At 39.6% G+C, this 22,209-nt stretch overlaps 1 protein-coding gene across 1 annotated transcript; it reads left to right on the forward strand.

The window, feature by feature from the left end:
- The first annotated feature begins 225 nt into the window (after nt 1-225).
- On the forward strand, nt 226-14,727 carry ehd3 (EH-domain containing 3). The gene is made up of 8 exons (XM_063901984.1): nt 226-1,368; nt 4,998-5,174; nt 6,377-6,474; nt 10,678-10,819; nt 10,978-11,077; nt 11,407-11,577; nt 12,080-12,244; nt 12,332-14,727. The coding sequence occupies exons 1-8, from the start codon at nt 1,142-1,144 to the stop codon at nt 12,857-12,859; spliced, it is 1,608 nt and encodes a 535-aa protein (XP_063758054.1). The 5' UTR covers nt 226-1,141; the 3' UTR covers nt 12,860-14,727.
- The last annotated feature ends 7,482 nt before the right edge of the window (nt 14,728-22,209 follow it).

A 22,209-nucleotide genomic window follows, 5' to 3' on the forward strand; every position in this document is an offset into this window, starting at 1 on the left:
CGTCAATTAGTAATGTTCAAATCTATAAGGTATATGAAAGTAAAAATATATAACATAAATTCAAATATAAATGTATTAACAGTATATAGATGTACCTTTAGGTGGCGCTATGTCGTTGAACCACGGCTCATCCATCTCTCTTCATCCGTCATGGCGTCGCCCTGCCCCGCTTCAGCTTCGCATCTCTGGGCGGGGCCGTGGTGGGTCGGACTGCCAAGCGTTGGGCACTTCCGCCGGGCTCGGGTTTCCTTCGACTCGGCATTTAAATTGAGCTGCAGGACATCAGCTGCGGCTACATTCAGCGCCGTGCTGTGACAGACAGTAACCCTCTGCATTAGCAAAACAGGCTACTCTTAGTTTTTAGACGAAAAACACAGAAGTACCTGATGGTCTGAGGAGGTTTGGGGTGTTTTGCTGCAGAAGAGCGGGAGAGATTGAACAATAACGGAGGCTGTGCTCTGACAGCAGCTCGGTGCATCATTTTTGGGATTCCTCTGCTAGCTGTTGGACGAAATTGAATAGCGGTTACGGGATGTTATGCATGAGCGGAATTATTTAAGCTTTTTTGAGCTCTGTTTGTTTTCTGAAAGAGATTGGTAAACAGAAACAAAGTTAATGAATGCAGTGGGGTTTTTTTTTTTTTGGCCCAGGAGCATTAGTGGCCTGGACTTGGAGGACCGATGGATCTGATGATGAGAGTGCATTTAATGAATAAGGTTTAAATTCTGGAAAGTATTGAACAATTTGGATATCGTTTTCAGTTAAAAACATTCAACCGTACAACATATAGGCCTGAAATAAATAGCAAGATAACCTTCAACTGGGGTGGCTCAATATTATCAATAATAACAGTCACCACACATAATTTCACCTAGACACATTTATTCTACTACTAGGAAAAAAACGAAATAAATGATTCTTTTTTTAATGTGATTATCCTTTATTTTATTTATTTATTTTTTAAATTTTCAATTAGGGTAAGATCTTTGCTTCACTTTCCTTTACCAGCTCTTAAGAAGTCCTTGATCCCTCAAGGACATTTAACATTTGTACATCTGTCAGGTTAAACCTATAACCTGTCAGCAACAAGATAATAATCTGACACGAGTGACCCACAGCATCTTTGACCAGTTCAGCAGCCATGTTCAGCTGGCTTGGGAGCGACGACAGAAGGAAGAAGGATCCAGAAGTCTTTCAGACCGTGGGTGATGGACTGAAGAAGCTCTACAGAACCAAACTCCTGCCGCTGGAGGAGAGCTACAAGTTTCATGAGTTCCACTCCCCAGCTCTAGAGGATGCAGACTTTGACAACAAGCCCATGGTCCTACTGGTGGGACAGTACTCCACTGGCAAGACAAGCTTCATACGGTGAGAAAAACAGCACAAACACCCATACAGGAATCACACAAAACACATGAGGTCACCAGAAAGATATAAAAGGAGAGGTTGACACACCCTAACTGACTTTTCTCTGTCTGCTTCAGTTTGTCAAAAAGTGAGGAAGAAGGGGATCAAAAACAATCAAAAACAAAAGGACCAATAGAAAAGATCAGTCATCACACACAGAAACACTCATAGCCTAAAGAGCCGCACCTTTGCAAGATTAAGAGTCCTCTCTGAAGAGGTGTATGTGTATGCATGTTTTATATATATGATTACACCTGAGAAGGACATCTATCACATCAGGGTTTATTCCTCGGACATGGTTTGTAAAAAAAACATCATCTGGTGGCCATTAAAAGCTTGTTGTTGGGTTACAAATCAAGCTTTAAGCAGATGTTTTCTTGCTTTTTACTAACTAATGTACTCGCACAACATGTCAGTAAATTGAAGTTTGGTTTCAAAGACTAGGGGTAACTAGGGTTACATGCAAAGATTAAATTAGTCAATGCTTTATTTCATTTTTTATCATGTCCATCCTCTCATCATATGTGCCCTCTCAAACTAGTGCTGTGATGTTGGATGTTACAGGGTCGTTAAGAAAAGCAAATCTAAATTCCACTTTTCAGATTGTATGCAAAGGAGGATGACGGTTTTCCTACAATTCGATTTTACACCCTGTACTCCATTGCAAGATTCATGCTGGTACACTGCCCAAGCAAATACATGCCTAACGTAACATAAATTCAGATGAAGTATAATCTTCTTCATTATAAAAATAATGTTATATAGTCAGAGTTGTGAGAACTCGTGACCTTGAATAGTCCGGTGTTGGTGTATGTGTGACAGCAGGAGATATTAGCAGCTGGGTGTTGGGCCTCTTTTTGAACTGCAAGACAGCTACTAACGACTTGACACACACACACGCATGCACATACACACTCTCTCTGTCTTGCAGAGCATAGTGGGTAATTAGTGGGGTTAGCCCTTGAAAGCCTGAAAGAGGATGCTTTTAGTGACTTCCTGTTATAAGACTAGACAGTACAGACTGCTCTCTCCTCTTCCTCTCCTGTGTCTCACTGACTTTTCACCCATCACACAATTCAACAATCAGCAGCCGGACCCCACACCCCCGACATTGTAACAGTTACATGTAGAATGTTATCTGTTGAGTAACCCTCCCTCAGCAGCATCTCTTCATCGCTGGGTGTCAGACTCTGGATGTTCGAGCACTGCAGGTCGTTGAACCAAAAGAAAGAATGTTTAGAGTAACTATGTGTAGTTATGGCTTGATGTGAATCAGATAAAGTCAATAAATATGAATGAATGGAAGGAGAGACAAGAGAGGGTTATATAGTCTCTCTTCTTCTATGGTCATTCAGAGGTCAGTAATCTGAGCCTGTCTTAATTGTAGGACTGAGATTGATTGATTTTCCACTTGTTTCCCAAATGTTACTTTGAGTCTTTCGAGGATTCCAAGAATCCAGGTTTTCCTTTAAGCTGATTTTTAAAGTGTATCAATTCTTTACACACCACAGTCTATTACGTTAGGATTGGATTTGTAAACCAGCACCTGTGAATCTTCAGTTTTATCTCACTGACAGCTTGCTGCAAAGAATGTGTGAAATGTAATGGTATGATGAGAGCTAAATGCAGGTGAAATACACACACACACACACACACACACACACACACACACACACACACACACACACACACACACACACACACACACACACACACACACACACACACACACACACACAGTATGTATATATGAAATGGAACATACAATCTGCACTGCACAGCCTCCCCACAGACACATTAAACAGACAGGATTGCAGAGAGATGGCTCTACCAGGCACTGCTCTGACAAGGTGTGTGTGATTGTATGTGGAGATGTGTAAGGGGATCCATCCATACATCTGGTAGCTGTTAAGATGCACACACATCCCACACTCACACTTTATATTTATGGTCTGTTTTTAGCCGTAAATCTTTTTCCTAAATCTCTTAATGGCCTTCGCTCACAATGTTTGGGTTGTGAAACTCAGCAGAAACCCACTAATCTTCATTTTTAACATGTGTGATGTCACTGAATTAATAGATGACCATGCAACCTTTTCACACCTTAAACGCATGAGATGCAAGCATGCTGTGTTGCCACAGCAACACTTACAGATGAGGTCAAAAGTTTGCAGCAGTTTTCAAACAGTTAGACATAATACTTGTGAAACACATAAACACATGTAAGTTTTTTATAGGTCTTCTGGAAAATGTGCCTTTTCAAAACCATACATTCATGTTTGGCTGTCTTTCCCTTGACCTTTTTCACCTCAGTCAGCTGTTTCGCATCATCTATAAAACACACAAGACCCTGGCAAGCTGCTGTATGTCTTCTTGTCAGCTCTCGTAAAGCTCAACCAAATTCTTGTTCAGATGTGTCTTCCTAAACCCGTCTTAATATTCTAATACTTGCATTATTTAGTGACTGCACAACTAGTTTGTCATGTTCAAGGTAATAGTCCTTTTAGGAAAACTTAATCAAGTCCAAGATGTACTGCTCGGTCTCATTGCTATGCTTGTTTCCTCATTATTATGTCAACTTTTATCTGTTTGCAGCAAAGTGTGACAGTAGTCCTCATGTCTCCTGCAAATGTACTAATCTATTTTTGGCCCAATGCCTTCCATCTTTGTCTCAACGGACTAAATAGCAACAAACTCAAATCAAACGTCATGCTGCTGAGTTTGGAGCAGTGGCTTCTTTCGTGCTCAGCAGCCATCCAGCTCATAATGATGTAAAAATTCCCCTAATGCTTATTCCAGCAGCTTCTAATTCAAGGCAGACCTGGTTCCTGGTGAATTTTGAGTCTTTTCTTTTGCCATCCAGACTAAAAGGCCTTGCAGCACTTCTTATAAATTAGAGCCTGCTGATCTATCACACATCTGACCAGCTGCCTACAGTTGACTGCAAAGAACCTTCAAACCATAGGAAGTATAACCTGATAAAAGACCAACTACAAGCAGCTGTGGAAGAAGAGAATTGTACACATGGTTGGCACTAATGTCTGATGAAGTGTTTTCAATCTCTTGTAATTCATTCTCAGATTGGTTATTGGTCTAACAAAGATTTAGCATCTTGGGTAACGGCTAATATATCCTGGGCAACACTTCCTCTTTGCTGGTCATTGTTATAGGTCCGATTAGCAACTTGGGTTGAAAGTGGACCCCATTTTATGACATGTATACAATCTTTTTTGGAAGCTGAGAAAGCTTAATTATCGTCAGATAATAGCTGATTGGTTTAGAGATTGCCTTTTCAGTCAATGTGTTCATGATTGCCCAATACGATTCAGACTACAAACAAAAACCAGAAGACATCTGTTATCAAAATCCCGTCCCGTTGCCCAGAGATCCGGCATTCATTCGCAGATATGTGTTTATAGAGATTACCTGAAAATTGGTTTAAGGTATGCTAGCTGCACAATGCACAATGCCCTCTGCTCATGGTCTCAGATAGCATCTTCTGTACAAATTGTTTTATATATATATATAAAAAAAACAGCTCTTCTATCCCTTGTTTTGTATTACACTGATATATAATATCTCGACCACAGCTACCTGTTGGAGCAGGATTTTCCCGGTATGCGTATCGGCCCCGAGCCCACCACAGATTCCTTCATCGCGGTGATGCACGGCGACACCGAAGGAGTCATCCCTGGCAACGCTTTGGTGGTTGACCCCAAGAAGCCGTTCAGAAAGCTGAACGCATTTGGAAACGCATTCCTCAACAGGTAAACACACTTTATCAAAGATGACATGCCCCGATGCTAGATGCTGTCAGATTTCTGTGTGTGTGTGTGTGTGTGTGTGTGTGTGTGTGTGTGTGTACTGGAGCACAACGTTGTACATCAAGGTGAAGTATGTGGCTGTAGGGGGGGAAATGAGTAGAAAAGAAAGGGAGAATGAGAGCACTAGTGAGAATCCACACCACTGCTCTACATTCCTATGTGATTGAATTTCCCTCTGCTCACTGGTCAGGCCTTTCTCTTTTAATGGCTGCCTTAGTGTGTGTGTGTGTGTGTGTGTGTGTGTGTGTGTGTGTGTGTGTGTGTGTGTGTGTGTGTGTGTGTGTGTGTGTGTGTGTGTGTGTGTGTGTGTGTGTGTGTGTGTGTGTGTGTGTGTGTGTGTGTGTGTGTGTGTGTGTGTGTGTGTGTGTGTGTGTGTGTGTGTGTGTGTGTGTGTGTGTGTGTGTGTGTGTGTGTGTGTGTGTGTGTGTGTGTGTGTGTGTGTGTGTGTGTGTGTGTGTGTGTGTGTGTGTGTGTGAAGCAGAGTCATCCTTCTGGTGAAGGAAAGATGCCAAGCAGTCTTGCGGTGGTGTCCTGGCTGTGAGGGGCCAACGCTGCTAAAAGGAGACAGAGGAACTGCTGACTGTCAGTGGGGAATCGGGGGGGGGGGGGGTCGCAGTGAGGATGACCACTAACTTGTTAGTGTTTATACAGCTGAAGACAGAGAGATAGAGGAGAGAAGGAGGTAGAAGTCTGGGGTAGGGCCATGTTTGTTGTTAAAGCGTTTTACACTTCTGTCCATAAACTTTGCTCTCATGTCTTAATTTTTCCTCTCCTCATTTGCTGCATCTTTCCTCTCCTTCCTCATCTCTTCCTCTCTTTTTCCCCATTACTTTTCTTCTCTCAATTTCTTCCTCTTCTTCTCTTTTCATATCGTTCGTCTCCATTTCCTCTCCTTATCTGCTTTTTCTCATGTTATTCTCCCCCTGTTTCCTTTCCTCTCCTCCCTTTCTTCCTCTTCTTCTTTATTTTCTTCTCATCTCTTCTCCTATTCATATTATCTGTCTTTTTCTTCTCAACTCTTTTCCTATCTTCTCACCTAATTTTCTTCCTCTCTTATGATCTCCTCACTTTCATCATCTCTTTTTCTTCTCGTGTTGTTTTCCACACAACTTCTATTCCTCTCCTCTCATCTCCCCTTCTTTTAGGTTTGTGTGTGCCCAGCTGCCTAACCCAGTGCTGGAAAGCATCAGTGTGATTGACACACCAGGGATTTTGTCAGGAGAGAAACAGAGAATCAGTCGAGGTAAGACACACACACTGTATTAGTCCCCTTAGTTTGTGTGTGTGTGTGTGTGTGTGTGTGTGTGTGTGTGTGTGTGTGTGTGTGTGTGTGTGTGTGTGTGTGTGTGTGTGTGTGTGTGTGTGTGTGTGTGTGTGTGTGTGTGTGTGTGTGTGTGTGTGTGTGTGTGTGTGTGTGTGTGTGTGTGTGTGTGTGTGTGTGTGTGTGTGTGTGTGTGTGTGTGTGTGTTCGTTCACTGGACCCATTCAGCTGCGTTCCTCTAGTCCCACTGAACTCTGGACTACAATGTCAGCGTTTCCTTTGGACGTGTGTGTTTATTCTAGCATTTAGCTATCAGGAGGATTATGCTTCATTCATTTCAAAGAACAGGAAGCGGTGACAAAAAGATGAGCTTTGAATGTGCTCTTTCTCTCTCACACAAACACACACACACCCAGATATGACCTGCAGATTACTCAAAGTAGTTACATACTGTATGTACTAGCATTAACTCCGAAAGAAAATTCAGTTTTTGCAGGTACTATTTTTAAAGTTAATGCAGACACACAAAATGCAGTTAGAGAAGCACAAAACACCTCTAACCATCCGTTTACACTTCACTCCTTTCTGGGTTGTGAGATGGAAATCAAAGTATAAGAAAGTGTCACCTTGCCATTTAGTTTCATAACACTTTTTCCCTAATCCAGTCCATCTATTTACACAAAAACCCATTCATCTCACCTTCAAATTGAACACGCTAAAACAAAATTAAGGATAAAATAACCAAATAAAACGTTACCGTTCCTGATGATATTATAATTTATCTATGCTTCACAAACGAGTGAATCAGCAGTGGACGGATCCCAGACTTGGTGTTGAACTGGACCTCAGGATGAAGTGAAGTTTAGGGGTGAAAGCCTCAAAAGAATTCCTCCGGCTTTCTTACAGTTTGATAAGTGTCCGGCATGGCTGGCATTCCTGGAGCTAAATACAGGCATTGCCCTACCAACAGCTGACATTAACAAAAGAGCTAGCATAATGAATCACAGCTGCAATTTACTGCTGCCCACATTCACTCTTACACTGGGCATCTTTGATTGTGGTTGTTCTCTTTCCCCTTGTTAGTCTACGGTTATGTGTGCACTGTTAAAAAGTTCCCTATGCCAAGTAGGTCCCATGTTTGTTTTATATTGGCTTTCACCACAGGACATTAATTATTAATCGCAGGCAGTGTGACAAACAATAGTCCACTTTCTATAGTGAATGATTTCACAAGACAAACTAAACATAATGAAGGTGTGCTGGCATTCATGCTCCATTCTACTGCTGGGCTCTAAATAAGCTGTGTAATGATGCTTTTGTCAATACACAATACTGTTAGCCGTGTCAATAGACCCGTGTTTGGTCGTTGCAGGATAAAATATGTATACATACTTGTAGTTCCAGTAGCTAAGTAAGAGTTATGAACATAGTCGGGTCTTTGGGTTCAGTGCATTAATTCATAGCACAATGGGGTCTGGATTAATGTTTGTCAGAAGAACAATGCGTTCGTCGGCTTTTCTATTGGGAAACAGTACGATATTATTTCCAATTTGAAGTGGTTCAATTGAATCCGACCCACATCAGCTCCGTTCTATTTACTTCTTCTTTGTTCAGTCGAAGCGTCCCGTGAAAGTGCTGTCAAACCAAATAAACGGCACAGTGTGGTGTGACCCCGCTGTTGTCCGTTGGATACAACAAATAAAATACTGGTTAGACTTAACATCTGCTGAGTCAGCACAGCTGTGTTATCTTTGGGTACAGAGTGTGTATGAGTGTGTATGGTGGAGCTTTGTTTGTGTGCGTGTGTTCATTTGTCTTTTCATCATGTTGCCTGTCTTGTGTATGTTTTTATGTTTTCCTTTGTGTTGTGTCTCATTTTACTTCATGCTATTATTACTTTTCCAACGTGTGTGTGTGTGTGTGTGTGTGTGTCCAGATGAAGAGTCAGGCTATAGCTGCCTACATAGATGTCCTTATGGAGGTATTGTAGCTAATAAATGTTGGCAACAACCAGCTGATTTTAAATGATACTTTGAAGAATTATTGGACTGTTAGAGATTCTTCGCCAGAATCTTGTCACATGGTTTGGGGGGGAAACAAATAATATATATATATAAATATACAGTATATAGGTTTGTGAGTTTAGCTTGTTAGCTACACATGTTATATTTTAGTCAGATTTCAGACCGTGTCTGTGTCCTTAAGGTTTTTCCAGAGTAAGACATTTTCAACAATTATTAGCCAGCTGCTATGAGTTTATTTATGATCGACAGAGGATGAATCATAGTTGTTGTTTTTATTTAAATATTTATTTTTGTACCTATTTTGTATAATTGTAATCTGCACGGGATGAATCCCTAAGTGGTTTGCTCCTTGTGTCTACCAATAAAAACTAAATTTACATTCAAAAGAATCATTATTTTGGTGAGAATTTTTCCTCTTAAATCCCTATAATTTGATCAGATTGATATTCCCATAGCTTTACTATAGTGCTATCCTCAGGTCCAAATATTAGCTTTGAACAAAAGTTACTCCAAACTGATGAAATGAATTGTAGGTATGCAAGTCTAACTATTAATTGTGATCCCCTGCACATAACTCCACCAACACTGTTAAGGCTCTAAGAAGGATAACCTTCAGTTTGACACTGTAATGAACATTGTGATAGATACAGGACCTTAATATTCTTCCCCACACCATGTGAAAAGTGCTTCCTGTGAAAAGCAATCCACTTTATTTCAAAATATCTAGAAACTATCTCACATTCTTAACCCTGCGTAGCTTTGCTCAAGCAGCAGTTTGTCTTCTATCTAATCTCAGCTGTGTTTATACAGGACAGAGAGACACAGCTTAAACCAATTTACATGTTTACATGTTTTACATACTCATTGCTACAGCTGCCAAATGTTTGCTCACATCCCAGGAAGGAAATATCAAACACTCAAGATTAATTTGTCATGAAAGAGCCTTTGAGGCATCATGTCAGCAGTACCTTTTAACATTGGAATATATACACATAGCTATTAGAAACCATTCAAATGGAGTATAAAGTATTCCTTTACTGGGAGGAGCAGCACTACAGCAGCAGTTGAGTATGTATAATGAGGGATTTTTATCATAGCTTTTTCTGTTTAGCGAGACTTAGATTCAAAGCAATAACAAACACAAAGCTTGAACATTAAGTCTGTTATTTAGAATGGAGAACCTGTTCTTCAGAAAATCTGTTTTTCATTCACTGTATTAACAAAGCTTCTTTACACACTGACTTAAATGAATGTTATCTCAACATATTTCACATAACTGTATCAGGTTAGTTGACATAATAATAGTATTAGGGTTAAATAGGTTCAACTTATTATTATTGCTTTTAACTAACCTAATGCAGTTATGTGAAATTTGTTGACATAAAACGTTTAATTAAAGTCAAGCTTTCAGATTTTCCAGTGTACTATCATTGGACAGCAAATGCCCCCTCATTGCTGTCCCATAATCTCAGCTGGTTCACATAGAGGTATCCTTCAGCGCTGGTTGGAAAACTTTAGCTCACTAATCTTTCGTTCTGCCCTTTGTTCTTTGTTCCCTTCTCATTTACTGTGGAATTTCTCCAGGTTAAAGTCTGTTGTGTCCTTGAGTAGGACACAAAGTTAAAAGGAGGAAATGTTGTACTCCTGCTGACGGACTTAATCATTGATTCATTTACTCATGCATAACGGAGGCATTAACTCATTCATTCACTCATTACTGTCACTATTGCATTTCCCGTTAAAAGAACGGAGCCAAAAGAGACCGTGACATATTATTGTTTTAGTTTTTGATTTCTTTTTGTTTGGTTTCAGGGATCTGCTTAGTTGATCTTTGGCAGGACAGCATCCATCTGTCTTCTCTCAGAATGTCGTAATACAGGCGTTATTTGTAATGCCTCCTCTATGACCTGAAGACATTGTAATGGTTTACTCATTATTGCAACTTCATAAACTTGTGTGTTGAAAAAGAACCTTGAATATGAATGCCTCTCTTAATGCTATTAGGACACTGTTATGGGATTCGATCAAAGAAACAGGAAGTCAAAGTAAACATCGTTAATCACCTCTCTTCTCGCAATCAGTTTTTTCCCTAATTCTAATTTCTATTTTATTTTACACCCCAACCCTTTTATTGGGGTCCTCATCCTCCTTATCCTCGCAGGCTATGACTTTGCGGCAGTCTTGGAGTGGTTTGCAGAGCGAGTGGACAGGATAATTTTACTGTTTGACGCCCACAAACTGGACATCTCTGATGAGTTCTCAGAGGTGATAAAGGCCCTGAAGAACCATGAAGACAAGATCAGGTACTGCAGGGTGGCTTACTGTAACTCATATAGATCTAATTCTAGTTCAAAGGTATGCAAATAGCTGCTCTATTTGTACATTTATATCAACATTATAGGTCATTTATGCAATATTACTGTTTGGTTTACATGAACACTGTTCTCTCGTCTTTTGCCAGGGTTGTGCTGAACAAGGCTGACCAGATAGAGACACAGCAGTTGATGAGAGTGTATGGAGCCCTAATGTGGTCACTGGGAAAAATAGTCAACACCCCTGAGGTAATCAAAGCATGAATTGGTACAATTAATCAATGGATTTTAAGTTTTGCAGAAGTTTAAAGTGCTCAGTTATTTTTTCTGGTGTTTGTCATCGGAGATCTATGTAACATTTCTGCTAAAAAATAACAACAACTCCATGATCGTAAGCTACATCACAACGGAATCAGAGTCTCATTTCTGATTTTGTTTTGATTGCGAGTTCCCTTGTGGCAAAAATGATGAGCTTAGCTGGTTTTATTATGAGCTGGTGAAGTCTATGAAGATGAAGAAAAATAAGAGGATACCTGTTTAAATGTGCCTTTTATGTCTGATTTCTCCCCCAACAACAGGTGATCCGGGTGTACATCGGGTCATTTTGGTCCCATCCTCTGTTGATCCCAGACAACAGGAAGCTGTTCGAAGCAGAAGAGCAGGACTTATTTAAAGACATTCAGTCTTTACCGAGAAATGCAGCGCTTAGAAAACTCAACGATCTGATCAAGAGAGCAAGACTGGCTAAGGTAAGGCAGAAGTGAAGACTCACTGATGGAGTGTGTGTGTGTGCGTGTGTGAGTGTGTGTTTCCTTTTTCTTCTTCCCATCACTCAGTCCCCTCCCCGCCCCGTCCAGCTGTTAACCTTGACAGAAAATGTTCGTTGCTGTCACAGAACCAGACTTATTGGGCTACTTCTCTCTCTCTGAGTGAATTGTTTCCTGTTTCCTCCCCGGACAGGAAGTCAGGTATAAGAGGCGACAGTCCGCTGACCGTTGTAGTTCAAGGAAAACACAGAGGATGTACGCGTGCACGCAATCGAACACACACAAACAGATTTATCAAACTGACAGTTGAGCGTAGTCTTCCTGTTGGACAGCTGATAGGGTGCGTTTGTGTTTTGGGATCAGCTTCAAGGACACAAGGTGGATTCAAGGAAACACACCACTGTCAACTTTTTACGAGGCCAACTTGTTGTTTTAGTAACTGTTGTTTTTAAGTACATGATCATATATCCCTCTCACAATGCAGGTCCATGCCTACATCATCAGCGCACTGAAGAAAGACATGCCCTCTGTGTTCGGGAAGGAGAACAAGAAGAAGGAACTGATTGGCAGTCTGGGAGATATTTACAAACGCATCGAAAGAGAGCATCAGATATCACCGGGAGATTTTCCTAATCTGAAGAAGATGCAGGTAAGCAGACAAAGGAATGTAGATTTATAAATCTTTGTTTAGAAAGATTGGGTCTAAACTTGTTGTCTTTTGTCTTGCCAATTCCAGGACCTACTCCAATCTCAGGATCTCAACAAATTCCAGCCTCTGAAACCCAAACTCCTGGAGGCAGTGGATGACATGCTGGCCCACGATATCGCCGGATTAATGGTCCTGGTCCGCCAAGAGGAAAACCAGCGCCCCAACCCAGTTGTGAAAGGTGGTGCTTTTGACGGCACTTTGGATGGCCCGTTTGGCCACGGGTACGGTGAAGGAGCCGGCGAAGGCATCGACGATGCAGAGTGGGTGGTCGCACGAGACAAACCTGCCTACGACGAGATCTTCTACACGTTGTCTCCCGTCAATGGGAAGGTGACGGGAGCCAACGCCAAGAGGGAGATGGTGAAGTCAAAACTGCCCAACACGGTGCTGGGAAAGATCTGGAAGCTGGCAGACATCGATAAGGACGGGATGCTTGACGATGAGGAGTTTGCGTTGGCCAATCACCTGATCAAAGTGAAACTGGAGGGACACGAACTGCCATCAGACCTGCCTGCACATCTGGTGCCGCCTTCCAAGAGGAAAATAACTGAGTAAATCTAAGATTACATCATTCCCTGCCCCAAAAACCTGTAAGTAGACCCATCCCCTCCACCAAGAGAAAAGTATCAAAGTAAAGTAGAAATATTCCTGTAGCATTATAGCAAAAAACGTTATGTTTTAACAAAATTAAACCACCCTTCCAACTCACAATCTTGCTCTGCTGCAGTCATCTCCATAAAGGCAGACTTTCCTTAGCTTCAAGAGGCATAATTAAAGCAAAAATATTCAGTAACATACAAATAATGAAAATGGATGCTCAGCAGCTGTTAGCATGTCAATTCAAATGCTACATTTCTGCAGTGTTGTAATAGCTTTTATCATGGTAGGAAAACTGGATCGTAACGAGTTCGCCCATTAAGTATTTTACTTCTAAGGGTGAGATATCTGGGAATGATAGGCAGGACAGGAGCTAAAGATAGAGCAAAGCTAAAGAAGATATGAAAAAATATTAAAAGTCTAAAGCAAGAGACACTGGAAGACAACTAAATGTAAGGTAATCCAAACTACTGGAGGAAAAAGTGAGTAATACGCAACAATGTGAAGACGACAATGAAAGAGTTGGAAGGATCATTCCCACAGAAGGAAGATCAGCTTTTAAAAATGCAAATTATTATTGTATTAACTTTTGTTTCATGGTGACATATTAAAAATGCTACAAGGAATTTCTTGCAACTGCTTAACAAATGTGTAGAAGCACACACACAAGGAAAAATAACACAATTCTCATGGTTTGTATACAGAGCAGGGAAAATGACCTACAAACATTTGTTTTGTTATTTTAAATGTGATATGCAGATGTTGATATTTGTGTAAATCATTTTACTGTAGCATCTAGATTTGGGATATTGTTTCCAACGGGGACAAAGACTAAAGATAACAAGTAGTTTGTCCCTTTTATGATTTTTACGTAGCTCTAAATATTAACATGTTTGGAAATACTGTGACTATGACATGGAACTATATAATGGGTATTGTTTCAAGTATTCAGACATACTCAGTAAGATGTAATTGTAAGGACTTTGAATGTTGAATGTGAAGACGTTCTGGGTTCTGTGTGGACACATCCTGACTGTTGAATGACCACATGTATCACTGTCAGCATTTGTAACGTATATGTATTAAGTATTATGGCTATTGAGCTGAGAGTGGATTGTTGATTGAAAAATGGATGAATATGTCACAAGTAAACTATTCTAAAGAAAGAACACACAGCTGTTTGCTTCTTTTGTGATGATTAAAAACACTAATTTGGCTTTTCATTTCATGTCTAACTTGTATACATCTAATTGGATTAACTGTAAGCCAGTATGTACAGTATGTACATATACTAACATTAGGATTATGTTTGTCGGTAATCATAACACTAGACCTACTAAACTTGGGTTCCCATATAATAAGAAATAATCACTTTGTGTTTTATGAGTGAGTCTGAGCTAAAGATGACTGAAATATTTGTGCCCCTCCCTCCCTCCCCGTGCATCTCTGTGCCGTTACTGTGAATTTACTGTACATAAGACTGTTTGCATTCCATGAACACAGATTGAGGAACATCATCCTCATCATCTCCAGTGCTTTGTGCTTCACTTGCTCATATTTCACAGCTCAGATAAATAGAGTAAATATAAAAAAGGGTTCTTGTTAAATGTGGATTCTCTGCATAACAAAGTCCTTGAAATTAACATGTTTTCATACCCTGACAGATTGCAACATGAAGTCTGTGTACTGGTAAAAACTCTATGTGGAAACACTGGCGTTATATATTTTTTTCAGTTTTAAGATGGGTATGCATTGCTAAATCTGTACTTCACAGCTTTTCTGTCAACTTGAACAGTCCAAAAATGTAATAAAATTCATTTACTCAACTTTTGTGCCTTGTTTGGTTTCTGTTAGGAGCAATCTGAGCGGTGAGTGGGATTATTTTACAAGAAAGAAAATAAACCTAATCATACCTTCATTATGTATATATAACTGACTTGCTTTATCCAAGTCAGGCTTGCAAAAATAATGCAGATGGATGCAGCAAATATTTTTTGAATAAACTGAGAATAATTTGTCTTTTCCTCTCTGACAGGTAAAAAAGTGACTCAGTAATGATTGAAAATTAGATTATATAGTAAGTAATTTGAATAAAATTAGACAAAATGTACACTGGAAGCGTAATATGTTCAGTAACACATTAGCTCATGCTTTTCATCGCTAAAAGTTTGATTCCACTTACAAACTCTCTGTGCCCTGTATGCCAAGAGAGGAGCGCTGTATAATCAGAGGCAGACTGAAACTAAAAACAAACAATACTAACATGCGTTGATAGGAAAATCATTTCAGGGAAGAAGCCATGAGTGGCCGACGAGGGATTCTATGAGTTCAAAAAGTTGCTCTCACAAATGAAAAGAAAGGGTGAAAGATAATGTCCAGTGAAAGCAAAAAAATACTGAATGTCTTCATGTTGAACTCAGGGATTCATTCTTATCATGGATTCAGTTTAGGGATGTTTTCTATTAATGTTACAGTAGGTTAGAGCTATTTCTGTACATGAACGAATGTATGAATGTGCGTGTGTGCAATGTTCCTTAAAAATGTTCTGTTCTGTTTATAAATGGAGGAAGATTTCGATGTTATTATCAGGAGTCACTGACATTGGCCATAATATGACAAGAGCTATAAAACACAAGGCAGGAAACATGCATGATTAAACATTATTTTATTATCTAGGGACCGTTTGCATAAGAGTGTGTGTGGCAGGAAATCAAGGCTCACATGCAGGGAATATGAACTTTCTCCTCTCACACAGGAAGTTCTGTTCTTGTCCACCATATCCTGTCCATCGTCCCTTGACCCTGTAACACACACACATCAACATACACATTTAAATTTTGATGTCATGTGGAGTCAACAAACTCAAATTGTATTAGTTTTAGGCCACTTGATAGTAAGAACGAGGAGTTTAAGTTTCAGAAGAAGATATGCCTTTTCTATGTGAAAAAGCTGAATTTGCAAATATAAATGATTTGGAAATAACTAAATTGATTATTTTCATGTTTAAAATAGCAGACAGCGATTAAATAAACTACAATCCGCAATTTTTGTAGATGCTATGCGCGTGAGTGTGAGTATTGTAGCGGTAAGTATTCAGGAACTCTCCCAAGATCATAAAACCACATGTAGCCATAGGGTAAAGTACTGGCTAATAAAACAAAATAAAAGGAAAACAGAACATCTATTTTAAGTACAGTATTTTAGTCTTTCCTGGAAATACAGAGAGACTAGAAAGAATGATGAAGGTGGAGCGGAAACTACACTAGCGAGAGATAACCAAAATGTGTTTGTCTGTTTTTGGTTTGTATCTAATCTATTCAGGAGGAAACCCAGAATATCTTGAACTGGTTTGCCATTTTTAAATAATGTGGAGACGTCTGTCAACAGTGATGGATGAACATTTGGTGTGTGTGATAGATGTGTGTGTTTGTCTGGTGGAGAGGTGCGTACAAGGAAGCCATACATCAGGTGGAAACATATACACCCAGACAAACCAGGATACTCATCTGAAATGTGTTCAGATACAAGTGTCTCTGAACAGTTTGTAAAAAAAATACAAAATACCCTTAACTCAATAAGGTAATTAAGCATTAAATGTGGAAATACTGCTTTTGGGACAGCTAGAATAACATATCAGAAGGCTTGATCATGCAGTTTTTTAACAAACTTTGAGGCTCTGGCTAGCTACAATATCTGCAAAGCATTTCAGAGATTGTAAGATAATGGTGCTAAAGTTTAGCCTTCTGCTAACTGTAGCTACCAACTAGCTATAGCCATAAGCACGAGGCTAAACTATTAGCATCATTTCGCTGATGTACAAGTATATGCAGTATAACCCAGTTTTTAACATTGTGTTGCTTCTGTTTCTTTTATTAGAAATTTGGTTTAGGTTTCATAAGAAAATGGAGTAACCATGTTATTGAAAACACTTAGCGCTAACACATTTAGCCTCGGCATACTAGCTTCTTGATGTAACATAGAGGCAGGATGGTGACCTTTGCATGATCAACTACAAACGTCTGATGAGCAAATGCACACGAATGCACCTATCATTGAGACATTAGGCCCGTTTATGTTATATAGTCAGATGCGTGGTTTTCCTCTACATTTCTTTTACATCTCCAGACCGGAGGAGGCTTAAGGCCAGCAGAGAGATATATGACCTCTGTGACTTTTATTGTTGTGAGCTGCTTCTTTTTACCTGTCAGCCAATGAGCTTCACCAGGAGGACATTACTTGTTTTACGTTAGTTATTTTAACCCACATGTTCCCTTTCATGCAAGCAGCTCAGTCAACCAATGGGAGACATGATCCATCACCAGCTTCCCAACACTGCCAATGATGTTTGTTGTAACAAATGAGCAAACTGAGGAGAACCCTCTGATGGGAATGAACCTGACTCAAGCCTTTTGAGAACACTGACACAGCCACTTGTGACTCTGAGTCATGACTCAACCCTGCTTTGGCTTGTATGTGTGTGTGTGTGTGTGTGTGTGTGTGTGTGTGTGTGTGTGTGTGTGTGTGTGTGTGTGTGTGTGTGTGTGTGTGTGTGTGTGTGTGTGTGTGTGTGTGTGTGTGTGTGTGTGTGTGCATGTTCAAGGGTTGGGTCGTAACAAGGTGGCCTAACACCGTACTGTTAATTGGCCTTTGTCTCCATGGTGAAAGAAACTGTGAGAGTAGGGCTGGATAACAAAGCAAGATGCTAATTTATTTCACTGACTCGTGCTCAACAGGTGACTGAATTTATATTTCAAACAAAGACAAGAAGACTATTAAGTGTAGAACAAGGTTCAAATTAGTTTTAATTTAGTCAAATCATGGGTTATGTTGTTAAAGACACAGAATAACATGTCCCATGCTTTATGAACTCACATCATGCCACCTGTCTCTGCTGTGTTTTTAACCTGTGATGGAGGAAAATAGCTAGTGTGTTAATGTGTGTGTGTTTTCAAAGTAACCCCAAGTCCTGGTGGCAATTCTCTGAACCTCCTTCCTAGCTAAAACAAAGCCCATAAAGGAGGTCAACATTCCGGCAAACACACAGACATAAAACTGAAAGACACACACATGTTCTTTATTTGGATGCTTCAGTGTTTTTCCATCTTTTCATTTTTCTGAGAATCTCTTGTGGCATTCGTTCGCCAAACAAATCTGACCTTAAAAATGACAAGCATCATTGTTCAGAAACCGGGAATAAATTCACAAATATATCACCTTTTGACGAAGACTAAATTAAAGCAAACTAAACTAGTCATTTATTCTATATTCTTGGGAAGCTGCTTCCAGTGAATATCCATCTATTTCTGTTTTATGTCTTTCAATTCCGTCAGTTAATGTATTTATAAAAAGTATTTTAAACTCCCGTCAGTTCATGCCAAATCTGTTTATTTTTCTGTATATGTGCGCCTGTATGTCTGTGTGTGAGTGCTATTTGGTGGAAGTGCTTGCGATCGACATGCCAGGAGGAGGAGTGTTCCTAAGTTATGTAAGATGTGTCCAAATGAGGAATTCTCTGATACGTTATCAAGGAATGTTATGTTTCTCACAGAGAGCTGGCACCAGACTCACTCAGCTGTAGATTACTCTTTTATTCGGACGCAGAAGGTAACCAGTCATAATTTATACTGATTATTGTGAGAACAGTGAGGTCTAGGTAACATTCTCACTACATCTTTAAATAAATGAAGAAGGAAACCCTCAATTGTCCCACAGAGGGGGAATTTACATTCTGCATTTGATTCATCCTAGTATTAGGAATAGTGGGCTGCCATATGTACGGTGCCCGGGGTGAATTGCTCAGGGATATCTCGGTACCACTTGGTCTTTCAGGGACTTGAACCAGTGATCTTCTGGGTTCCCAACAGAATAGCCACCACCGCCCTACCGTCAGTTAAAGGGTCACTCAGTTCAGTTTACACATGCTTAGCAGAATCAAGAGTCATTGCATTTAAAAACATAGATGTTTGTTAGGGAAAGGGGGGCTAATTAAAGATTTTGCATCATGGGAAATGTAGTATCTAGTGTTTTTGGAGCTCAACAGATAATTGGAACTAAAAGTTTAAAAAATCCTCTGATGTTTCAATTAGGACGTTCATGTTTGTAATTGCTCTACTCAACTCTACAGAACTGTGCACAAGTGCATGTAAGTTTCCTTGAGTTGTCACTATTATAAAACAAAGCGTTTTCAAACACTTGGGAAATAATTCTCAAATTTTGCAAAGGGATTGGTTGATGGAGAATATCAACATGGTTAGGGTCAGATTGTCCAGCCCTTCTAGTAAATTCCCACCATCAATTGCTACTACAGTTGGTTTAATTCCAAGACTTTCACAACCTGATATATGGACAGGTTGGGCTTTTATAGTCGTATTAAGGTCAGTTGATCGTTTGCTTGAGGGCAAAGCATTTCCCCGCAGGCAGGGTGTTCTTCACGGAGAGCCAGCACGCCGACTGCAAACGGAGGAAACACTGTATCACTTGATGAATGAGCGTCTGTTATCTGAATTGGTCAAGGGCCAGGGTGAGGAGAGGATGTGCAGAGAGGAGACGGTGGTTATTGTTTGCTAAAAGATGTCCTCTTTAACACACAGACAGGATGTGTTCTCAGAAAACACGATGATGAATTATAAACATGTTGGTAAAAAAAAGTTGATTTCTAACAAAATTACCAAAGCACTTTCACACTCAGTGGCTTTTCTTCATTCCTGACATTAATATTAAGTTCCCATCATATTTCTCTAAAAAAGATCAACATGGAATCTATATTTGTTAAGTTAAAACAAATGGGTAAATTGTTGAATTTCTGTTCTCAGATCAGGCTTATCTATGGCATTTCCGGGGTTAAACCAACATAAAATACAGATACACCAACAACAAAAAACAAATACTAAAGCTTTCTATGTGTTTATATTAACCAGAAAAAAGAGGAACAACAAATTCCAAATTCTCCCTCTTTCCTTTTCCTCTCGAAATGTCTCTGCTGCCACCTATTGGTCATTGAGTGGCTGTAACAACTCAGGCTTCAATAAAAACAAATATACTACACTTACATTGAATTATTTTGGGGTAAAATGTTGACAAAGACAAAGAGGTTACTTGCAGAATGTATTAAAAAGGAGTACAAAATGTTATTCAATACGGTCTTGATGAGCCTTATTGCACCAAAGAGCCTGTTTGGTATCATAGAACAGGTGATTTTAATTTCCCTAAAATGGAAGCTTATTTTATTGGAAACTTCCTGATGACTTTGTATGGCGTTTCGATGGAGTCATAAAAATCAGAGAAGCATTGTAAAGGCACGGCAAGAAGCTAAGATGAGCTAATTTGCCGGAGTTTCCCTTTTTTACTTTTCAAATCAAGCCTTGAAAAGATCCCCAGAAGGCTTTACATAAAACTGATTTTGTCATGTTTTAGCTGTACTACCACAAAGTGTAACACAGACACAGAACAAACACAACATGGGGTTATGCAAGTCAGTTTTTGTTCTTGTGTGAAATGTCAAAAGGCCTTGCTTCTAGATATTTTGTAAACGTTTTGAGCATTAGGCCTACCAAACAGACCTCTCAGTTATTCTCTGCTTTTGTGCAAGACAACGTTGGGTAACTCATAGCCTCTTTTCAAAATGTCTTTCTAGCATAAGACTCTTCTCATGTTTTGATTTGGAAATACACTGCAGCGCAAACACTGTTAATCAATTCAGCTCAACATTGTTGAATTAAATCCTTACACCTTCTGTTAAAAAATTGTGACACAGAAATCCTGCAGCCTTCACAAATATATCTGACACCCGCCCTAATGAGCAGTTTAGTGTGTAATTAACCTCTGTGGCCAACAGATGTCGCTCTTCTCTCTGTATCCACTTTATCTATGGTAAATGCATCAGTCTCCACATCCAGGTTTTGATTGCTTTGTGTTAACTGTAGCAAAATGAGGAATTGTTAATAATTAATAGCACTACCGGGGGCTCAGTGATATTGTGTTTGAAATACCTCAACTCTGTTTTCCTTCACCTGAATAAAAGTTTGGTCACTCATGGGGTTATGTAACAAGTCAACTGTAACAACTTTAAGCCCTCTACAGAAATGTAGGACAACACTACAGACCAAACAGGGCGCAGTATTTAATTCCCAGTGCTCCTACATTTCTGGAGAAAATTGACCCAAAAATCTGCTCATGACCCAGAAAGACAACCCCCCATGACGTCAATACTGTAACATCACCACCAAGCTTTACTTTAAATAGTACCAGAAACACATTTTTGGTCTTGTGCCCTGTGATCTCCAAGGTATTTCAACTGTGTGTGTGTGTGTGTGTGTGTGTGTGTGTGTGTGTGTGTGTGTGTGTGTGTGTGTGTGTGTGTGTGTGTGTGTGTGTGTGTGTGTGTGTGTGTGTGTGTGTGTGTGTGTGTGTGTACATTCACAATCTTATTAGCACAATTACTCATTGAAAGCTCTCGCCACATATGACCCATTAGAGGAGCTGGTCTGATTGGATCTGTTGAGTACATTGTTGCATAGATCTGCATATAAATAGGAAACAAATTGTTCAGGAGATGGGGAAGCTCATGTGCTCTTGTTTGCAATCAAGGTGGTCATTAATGATTATATCAAGAACTAAAATTGATTAAAGGCCACAGTTTCTCACATAAACGTTTTGGATCTGCTGTTGGTTTGTTCAAAACTCATTAATGAGACGACAAAGGTAGTTGTGGGGATGTCCTATTAATGTTAGTTTATAAGCATAAGCACACACGTCTTTTAATCAATGTGGACGATTCAACTCAGGTAACTATGCATATCTTACACTGATCTGTGACTACTATTCTTTGAGTTAATACCTTATTCTATTTCCTCCTCTTTCTTTGACTTTTTAAAAAACATTCATAAATGTTGGTTTCTGTTGCAGTCTATGTTAATGTTAGTTTTTTATCCAGCACTTTGAATTGCTTTGTGTTGAAATGTGCTTAATAAATAACCTTGTGTTGCATTGCATGTCAGCCTGACCTACCTCTAGCAGAAATAAATGAGCACACAAGAAAGCAGTGATGGAAGAGGAATTCACATCCTTTGCTTTGCTAAAATGTTCACTACCCATACTCAAGTGTGAGCATGCTTCATTAAAAGTGCTTCCAATTAAACCTGACTTAAGTATTAGCAGCTAAATGTGGCTTGCATATCAAAAATAAAAGATCTCATTCTGTTATAGTGTGACTTTATCATTGTGATGCAACAGTATCTTGACCTGGTAAAGGGGGAAGTAAAAGCAGAAAATAAATCTGTTTCGTATTTTGTTTTTAGATGTATTGATAC

The sequence above is a fragment of the Eleginops maclovinus genome, chromosome 15, assembly GCF_036324505.1.
Source record: "Eleginops maclovinus isolate JMC-PN-2008 ecotype Puerto Natales chromosome 15, JC_Emac_rtc_rv5, whole genome shotgun sequence".
Classification (NCBI taxonomy): Eukaryota; Metazoa; Chordata; class Actinopteri; order Perciformes; family Eleginopidae; genus Eleginops; species Eleginops maclovinus.

What these genes read in the sequence shown, in the direction of transcription:
- ehd3 (XM_063901984.1), top strand. Translation starts at nt 1,142, where the DNA reads ATGTTCAGCTGGCTTGGGAGCGACGACAGAAGGAAGAAGGATCCAGAA. An exon ending in GAAACAGAGAATCAGTCGAG is followed by an intron (nt 6,475 to 10,677) that starts GTAAGACACACA and finishes TTATCCTCGCAG; the next exon opens with GCTATGACTTTGCGGCAGTC. An exon ending in AACCATGAAGACAAGATCAG is followed by an intron (nt 10,820 to 10,977) that starts GTACTGCAGGGT and finishes GTCTTTTGCCAG; the next exon opens with GGTTGTGCTGAACAAGGCTG.